At 34.3% G+C, this 8918-nt stretch overlaps 1 protein-coding gene across 1 annotated transcript; it reads left to right on the forward strand.

Annotated features, from left to right (window-relative positions):
* The first annotated feature begins 7212 nt into the window (after positions 1–7212).
* Positions 7213–8139, forward strand: LOC123610991 (olfactory receptor 56-like). The gene has a single exon (XM_045502370.1). It carries the CDS (start codon positions 7213–7215, stop codon positions 8137–8139), a length of 927 nt encoding a protein of 308 aa, XP_045358326.1.
* Positions 8140–8918: the final 779 nt, after the last annotated feature.

Here is an 8918-nt window from a genome sequence, read left to right on the forward strand (position 1 = left end):
AAACTTGAAATCAACCACAGGAAAAAGTCTGGAAAATCTCCAAAAGCATGGAAGTTAAAGAACACCCTACTAATGAATGAATGGGTCAACCAGGCAATTAGAGAAGTAATTAAATATATGGAAACAAATGAAAATGAAAATACAACAGTCCAAACGCTTTGGGATGCAGGGAAGGCAGTCCTGAGAGGAAAATACATTGCAATGCAGGCTTATCTCAAGAAACAAGAAAAATCCCGAATACAAAATCTAACAGCACACCTAAAGGAAATAGAAGCAGAACAGCAAAGACACCCAAAACCCAGCAGAAGAAGACAAATAACAAAGATCAGAGCAGAAATAAAGAATATAGAATTTAAAAAAAAAGTAGAGCGGATCAATGAAACCAAGAGTTGTTTATTTGAAAAAAATAAACAAAATTGATAAACCTCTAGCCAGGCTTCTAAAAAAGAAAAGGGAGATCACCCAAATAGAAAAAATCACAAATGAAAATGGAATTATTGCAACCAATCCCTCAGAAATACAAGCAATTATCAGGGAATACTATGGAAAATGATATGCCAACAAACTGGACAACCTGGAAGAAATGGACAAATTCCTAAGCACACACACACTTCCAAAACTCACACAGGAAGAAATAGAAAAAATTGAACAGACCCATAACCATCAAAGAAATTGAATCAGTTATCAAAAGTCTCCAAACAAATAAAAGTCCAGGACCAGATGGCTTCCCAGGGGAATTCTAAGACATTTAAAGCAGATATAATACCTACCCATCTCAAGCTCTTCCAAAAAATAGAAAGGGAAGGAAAACTTCCAGACTCATTCTTTGAAGCCAACATTACTTTGATTCCCAAATGAGACAGAGACCCAGCAAAAAAGAGAACTACAAGCCAATATCCCTGATGAATATGGATGCAAAATTTCTCAACAAGATACTAGTAAATTGAATTTAACAGCAAATAAAAACAACTATTCACCATGATCAAGTGGGATTCATTCATGCGCTGCAGAGCTGGTTCAATATTTGCAAATAAATCAATGTGATACATCATATTGATAAAAGAAAAGATAAGAACCATATGATCCTGTCAATCTATGCAGAAAAAGCATTTTACAAAATTCAGCATCCTTTCTTAATAAAAACTCTCAAGAGAGTAAGGAAAGAAGGAGCATACTTAAACATTGTAAAAGCCATTAATGAAAGTCCACAGCTAATATCATCCTCAATGGGGAAAAACTGAGAGCTTTCTCCCTGAGATCAGGAACATGACAGGGATGTCCACTTTCACCACTGTTGTTTAACATAGTGTTGGAAGTCCTAGCATCAGCAATCAGACAACAAAAGGAAATCAAAAGCATCAAAAATGGCAAAGATGAAGTCAAGCCTTTACTTTTTGCAGATGACATGATATTATACATGGAAAACCTGATAGATTCCATGAAAAGTCTGCTAGAACTGACACATGAATTCAGGAGAGTCACAGGATACAAAATTAATGTACAGAAATAAGTTGCATTCTTATACACTAAAAATGAAGCAAGAGAAAGACAAAGAAACTAATCCCATTCACAATTGCATCAAGAAGCATAAAATACCTAGGAATAAACTTAACCAAAGATGTAGAAATTTGTATGCTGAAAACTATAGAAAGTGCATGAAGGAAATTAAAGAAGATATAAAGAAATGGAAAAACATTCCATGCTAATGGACTGGAAGAATAAATATTGTCAAAATGTCAATACTACCCAAAGCTATCTACACATTCAATGCAATCCCAATCAAAATTGCACCAGCATTCTTCTCAAAGCTAGAACAAACCATCCTAAAATTTGTGTGGAACCACAAAAGACCCCAAAGAGCCAAAGTAATATTGAAGAAGAAGACCAAAGTGGGAGTCATCACAATCCCAGGCTTTAGCCTCTACTACAAAGCTGTCATCATCAAGACAGCATGGTATTGGCACAAAACGGACACATAGACCAATGGAATAGAATAGAAACCCCAGAATTAGACCCACAAATGGGTCTTCCCCATTTGGAATGGGTATTCCAAAGAATAGTCATTCTTTGTTCCTTCCTTCTTCCCTTTTATGATCTCAGTGTCATGAATTCAAGACCTGCATTGGGCTTTGCACTGAGGGTGAAGCCTGTTAAATACATACATACATACATACATACATACATACATACAGGAAAACAATGCCAAAAATAAAAACAAACATTGCAGTCAATTAGAAGCTGTTCTTTGGAAAGAATCTGCCCATACATTGCCTTACTTAATGACCTCTACTCTGACATGACACTACTACCTATTTACATACTCAGAAAATTTTTCTTTTTTATCCACAATCAATAGTCTTCATGGCAGGATCCATGGTAAATAAAAAGTCTATTCTCTCTACTATGAAACACTCATAATTATTTTATTTTCATTAGATACATTGACATCCTAGATGTGTACTTAGCTGTTTTGCATATTTAATCCACTCTGCAAAGTTAACAAAATTAAGAATGGCAGAAGTGTAGATGTTATTTCAAAGACTAGCATAGTTAAGGACAGGGACACAGTATAGTCACAAGAAAGATTAAATAGAATTGTGGCAAAAAAATATTATGTAGATAAGCTTGTACATATAAGAAAAAAGCCAGGTGTGTGCATTTATTCAATAGTCTATACATCTATAATGTGTAATTTAGGGTGTGCAATTGGTTTTCCATGAGGTACTGTGAAATATTATAGGAATAATTCCAATAATATATCTCCAGGTCCTTTGGGGGAAGCCAGTATTAGATTTATATCATATATTTTTGGATTATATATTTTAAATATAAAGTTGCTAAAGATATTACTCAAGACTATCTCATTCTCTTTATTAAAAAATAAAATTTCTATGCTTCTATTACCTGCACCAGTTCTGCAAATGAGTGAGAAAAGAATTGGATCTTATAAATAATGGACAGTTTCCTGCAGGACAATTGCCAGAGGTGAATTCATTACAAGATATCCAGATATGAAACTGCCAACTTCCTGGGACTAGGGAAAAGAGACTTCCCCTTGGCAAGGCAAGATCAGTGGGATTTTGGTGTTCAAGGTATTTAGATTTTTTAATGTACTTGGATGTCTCAATTTCAATTTGTCTTTTCTTTTTTTTTAACGTTTTATTTATTTTTGAGACAGAGAGAGACAGAGCATAAATGGGGGAGGGCCATAGAGAGAGGGAGACACAGAATCTGAAACAGGCTCCTTGCTCTGAGCTGTCAGCACAGAGCCCGACGCGGGGCTCGAACTCACAGACCATGAGATCATGACCTGAGTCGAAGTCGGATGCTTAACCGACTGAGCCACCCAGGCGCCCCTCAATTTGTCTTTTCAATCAGTGTCCAATATTGCATAAGTCTTATTGAGGAAGTAAATTCAGCTTGTTTTATACTTTAGGTCATCTCTGTAACAGGATATTTATTCTCTTTTGTTCACAGATCCTTGCCTCAAGAAAAAAATATTTTTGTTCCAGGATAGTCATTAAAGTTCTTTGGTTGTCTGACCCTTTGATTAAAAGACTGAGTTTGTCATTTCCTTCTTACAACTGAATTTCTAAAATCAAAAAAATATACTCCAGTTCACAAAGAGTGGGTTCTTTATTTCTACCATAATTTTTCCTATAGGAGTAAGAATTTCATCCCAAATCTTACTTTTGTCACAATTGATTTTCACCAATTACTAGTGATGATTCAATTTTTTTTTTTGTCACAGTATACTCTGGAATAGTAGTGTCCAGTTTTTTACTGATAATTATTATATCATCTTATTTCATCTAATCAGATTAGATGATCAATTACAGATTCCTGTCTTTGAGGTTCTTCTTCCTAGGGACACCTTCTGGTAACAAATATTGTGAAACTGCAATATTCTGTAAACAAAATCCATTAATGGTTTACCCAGCATAAATGATTTTACCATAATGATTTAGATGCTTATTTGTACTTTATAAGGGCTGGTAGAGTGAAGGCTATATTTGGGTGGTGTTGATAAGTCACCTGGAGGCTGCTGCAAATCTCAGGACGTATGTGATCTCCCACTAATGGTTTTGATTTCTAGCACCAATGTAGTATATTTCCTAGAAGCTCACCTGGAAGCTGATTTAAAACTTACATCTGCCTACACATCTGCTTTTCTCAAAGAGTAACTCAATTTATTTTCTATTTTCCACATCATGTGTATATCCCTGTCATTTGTAAATGCTAGTGATGAACCATACAAACAATGGGGTTCTGGGAGATACAGATTCGAGGTTTCTTTTGCCATGAAACTAAGATAGACTTGGGAAGAGAATGCCCACCTCACAATAGTTACTACAGCATATGAAAATGGTCACTTCTGTTATAAGTGTGACTTTTAGATTTTATGTTTTAATGAAAATGATTTAATAAAACGTTTTTATAATATACCCAATTATCTCCAGTGATAAGCAAACTAGATAAACCCTTATTTTTTTTTCAAAAATTATAAAGCATTATTGTACATGTGCTATTTTAAAACCCCGTGGAAACTGAAAAAAATAAAGCTGAATTTAACAGAAAAAGGATAATTTTATTCCAAAATTGTTTTTGCATTCTGCATTTCATTTAGTAGCAATAGTGTTGATACTTATGTTTTATTTTTTTTTCTTAATGTTTTGGTAGCTTTGAACAGTGAACTCAGCTGTGAAAGGAGAGATGGACTACTTTTTCATTATATGATTGTTGTAATGAATTGAGAGTGTGTTAAAGTCCCTCTAAAATGTTAATTTCTAATACTTTTGGATTTTAACAGTGTATTGCATCTTTCTAAGTAGAATAAAAAAACATTAAACCTTCAGTGATATTAAAGCTACATGGTTATAAAATGGGTATGATCAGAGGCACTGAAGTAGTATGTGACCTATTTCTCCCCAGTAACCAAACTTATCCAAATGTATCATTCCCAGGTCAAGTTCAATTTATGAAAAAGTATTATGTATTTCTTCTTCCTCTATACACAGAAAATAAAATGGGAATCATTTTGGAATTATGATGCTCAGGGAAATTTAGTGAAATATATGTAATTATGGGACACCTGGGTGACTCAGTTGGTTAATCATCTGACTTTAGCTCAGGTCATGATCTCACAGTTCTTGGGTTTGAGCCCTGCATTGGGCTATCTTCTGTCAGCACAGAGCCTGCTTCAGATCCTCTGTCTCCCTCTCTCTCCCAGCCATTCCCCCCCCTCACAGTTTCTCTCCCTCTCTCACTAAATAAACATTTTTTAAAAGAGAGGGATATGTGTAATTACATCATAAATGTACAAAAAATCACAAGAGTAGGTGTATGTTTCTTGTTGAAAAAAGACCCAGGAAATACGGTATTAAGGCATGGAGTCACACATATAATTTATTAAAAATACATGTTGAAGCTTTCAGAAAGGGGAAAAAAAGAATCTACCATCTGAAGGGTAGTAGATCAAAAAAAATGGTAAATGGAGCAATGTCTTTGAATTTCAGAAGGAAACTGGGTATTAACCTTGAATCAAATAAAAAATAAAGAGAAAATGAAGAGGTTTTTACACATACATGGACCAAAAATATTAACCTGCTATGAAGTTATATTAAGAAGCTCCGTGAAAATGTTTATTAGCAAAATGAGATGAAGCCCGATGTATTATGTGTGGTGGCCCTGCTCGAGTTTGGTTGGTTGATAATCTCAATTGATAATATCTAAAGTTAGTAAACCAAGAAATAACAGCACTAACATTAATTTAGACATGTGTCATAAATACAGTATAAATAGCTAAAAGAATTTTAAGTGATTGGTTTTGAAAAGGAGAGGTTGGAACAAGATCATCATTGTTTCATTATAATAGGTTTAGAATTTGAAGTTTAAATTCTGTACATGAGTACCTCAATAAAAAAAAACTATACTAAGTTTTAGTTCTATAAAAAATACATGTTGAAATTTATACAAATCTCTAATTTGTCTATTTGATATTTAACAGAAGGCAAAATACAATTATATATGAAAGGTCAATTCATACTCCTAAAACTATTTATTCATAAAGTTCAAACTCAACTCCATATGGAAACTTTTAGTATTTCCTGTGCGTCTGGCACTATTCCAAGTGAATTTTTGTCATCAATGAACTTGATAAGGTTTTGTGAGCAAAACCCTAAGCATTCATTCCTTTATTATCCCATTTTATACATGAAGAATCAAAGGAAATAGAAGTTAATTAACATATCTGAGGTCACTAAAAATGGTGAAGTCAGGAAAAAAAGTCCACTTGCTTTGAATTCTAAAAGACAACTATTCTGTATCAACAACCATTAAATTCTGAACAGGGATTTCAACATGGCAATTTTTAAATTCTAGAGGTGGAGACGTGTGGTGCTGATAAACAAATGATTATGCAAATAAATTATATTTGTTTTTAAGGGACCACACTTGTTTAATTGGGGTATTTGAAGGACAATGGAATAAATGTGTGTGTTACTCTTTACCTAAGGGAACAGAGAGGCAAACAAGTGAAATTTACCCTAAGGACAGTGCACATAGATTTTTAATTTCACACAAATCTCTGTTGTAGAGAGATTTTTTTGGGAGGCTATTTAACTTCCTTAGCTCGTTGGTAATGCATGGTCCTGGCAACAAGGGAAGATTAATCACTCTGGATAATTTTGTTCATTCACATAGACATCTTTCTGGTGATATTCAGAGGAAAAATTAATAAAAGGTAATCATTTCTACGTAGTATTTCAGAAAAAATAGATTCACTTGATACCAAAAATTAATTGAATATTAGGTTTTATGATGACCAAACATTATACTGCTTAGGTGAGAAGTTACTTTATTCAACATCATCAGTCTTGCCTTTTCAACACAACTACAAGTAACATTAAAAAATAATATATTTACATATTTAATTCAGTATAAATATTCGTGAAATTGAACAGTACTTTACTAGTTTTATGTATTTACCACATGTCTGATATCATACATTCTTAAGAAATATTCAATAACAAGAGAAGTAAAACTGGGCTAAGACAATGTTTAAATTAAATTTTATATAAATATATTTGATATTGCAAGACTAAGGGATACAATGGAATTAAGACATTGTAAAATGAGGGTGTTACCAAAATGGATAGAGGGTCTAAATATATTTGTAAATTCTATCCAGGGTAATGAATTCAGAAGGAGAGAATGGAAGGATGGATCAATAGAACCACTGGAACTGATTTTATTCTTTTGGGGCTGTTTCACCACATCCAGGCCCCAAAGGTTCTCTTCACTCTCATCTTCCTGGTTTTCCTTGCAGCCCTTGTTGGAAATGTAATGATGATGATTCTTATTTGGTTTGATTCTCGCCTCCATACTCCTATGTATTTCCTTCTCAGTCAACTCTCCTTGATGGATCTTTTATATAGCTCTACTTTTGTCCCAAAGATAGCCATTGACTTTTTGTCTGGAAGAAACAGCATTTCCTATATTGGTTGTGGAATTCAGCTTTTCCTCTTCATGACTATTGTGGGAGCAGAGTGTCTTCTTCTGGCAGTAATGGCTTATGACCGTTATGTAGCTATATGCTGCCCCCTCCATTACTCAGTACTCATGTGCCCCATAGTCTGTGCATTCATGGTGACTGGCACATGGCTAAGTGCACTTCTCAATGCCTTAATCCATGTTATCTATACTCTGAGTCTCCCTTACTGTGCTTCCAGGGAAATCCATCATTTCTTTTGTGAGATCCCAGCACTCCTGAAACTCGTTTGTGCTGACACTTCTCTTTATGAAAATGGCCTTTTTGTCAGTGGTGTTCTCTTTCTCCTTTTGCCAATATCTGCCATCATGGCCTCTTATGGCCAGATTGTTTCCACTGTTTTGGGATTAAGAGCAAACTTGGGGACAAGAAAAGCTTTGGCAACCTGTTCTTCTCATATAATTGCGGTGTCTCTCTTCTATGGAACAGCCATCATCAAATATTTTCTCCCCAAAGCCTATCACACTGCTGAGCAGGACAAAGTGGTCTCTGTCTTCTACACTATCCTTACCCCCATGCTCAACCCCATCATCTATAGTCTACGAAACAAAGAGGTGGCTGGAGCTCTCAGGAAAGTCCTGGGAAGATGATTACCTTAATAAATTGATAAATGTTGATAATAATAGATGAAATGACAGATCTTGTTTGCAGAAGGATATTACTACAACAGAGACAGGCAATATACAGAAAGTAAATGCTACTTGTTTGTAGACATTTCATGGCCAATTTCACTCTATCCTTGGCACACTGATAATGGAGCAGAGCACTGTTATGCCTCATATAATCTTTCAAATTTATTAAGCAAAATGCTGTAAGTTAGAAATAAACCAGTCAGCAATCAATACAAAACATAGCTGTTTTTATTGTCTTTATTTTTGTGTTAAACAAAAGGAAAATGTGGACCCCATGTGACGCTGACCCCATACTAAGTTTTATACTAATTCTTCCTAAAAATATTAACATTGTGAAACTCTTTCTTATGCATGTGTACTATGATAAAATTCTTGTTTTGAAGCATAGGGAAAAAATAAGAGAGACAGTGTCAAATCAAGAAGCAAAATTTTAATTATAGAGGACAAACAGGTGGTTACCAGAGGGCAGGAGGTGGGGGGATGGGTTAAATAGATGATGGAGATTAAGCAGCGTACTTGGGGTGATGAGCACAGGGTGATGTATGGAAGTGTTGAATTACTATATTGTATACCTGAAACAAATATAACACTGCATGTAAACTAACTGGCATTAAAATAAAAACTTAAAATAAAAAAAGAATCCTGTTTTGGATATTTTTTTCATATTGCTTTTGCCCAAGTATTATTTCAGGTCTTCATATTTTCTTATATATTTAACTGGTTTATTATCTTTAATT

Source organism: Leopardus geoffroyi, chromosome A1 (genome assembly GCF_018350155.1).
Source record: "Leopardus geoffroyi isolate Oge1 chromosome A1, O.geoffroyi_Oge1_pat1.0, whole genome shotgun sequence".
NCBI lineage: Eukaryota > Metazoa > Chordata > Mammalia > Carnivora > Felidae > Leopardus > Leopardus geoffroyi.

What these genes read in the sequence shown, in the direction of transcription:
- LOC123610991 (XM_045502370.1), top strand. Translation starts at nt 7,213, where the DNA reads ATGGAAGGATGGATCAATAGAACCACTGGAACTGATTTTATTCTTTTG.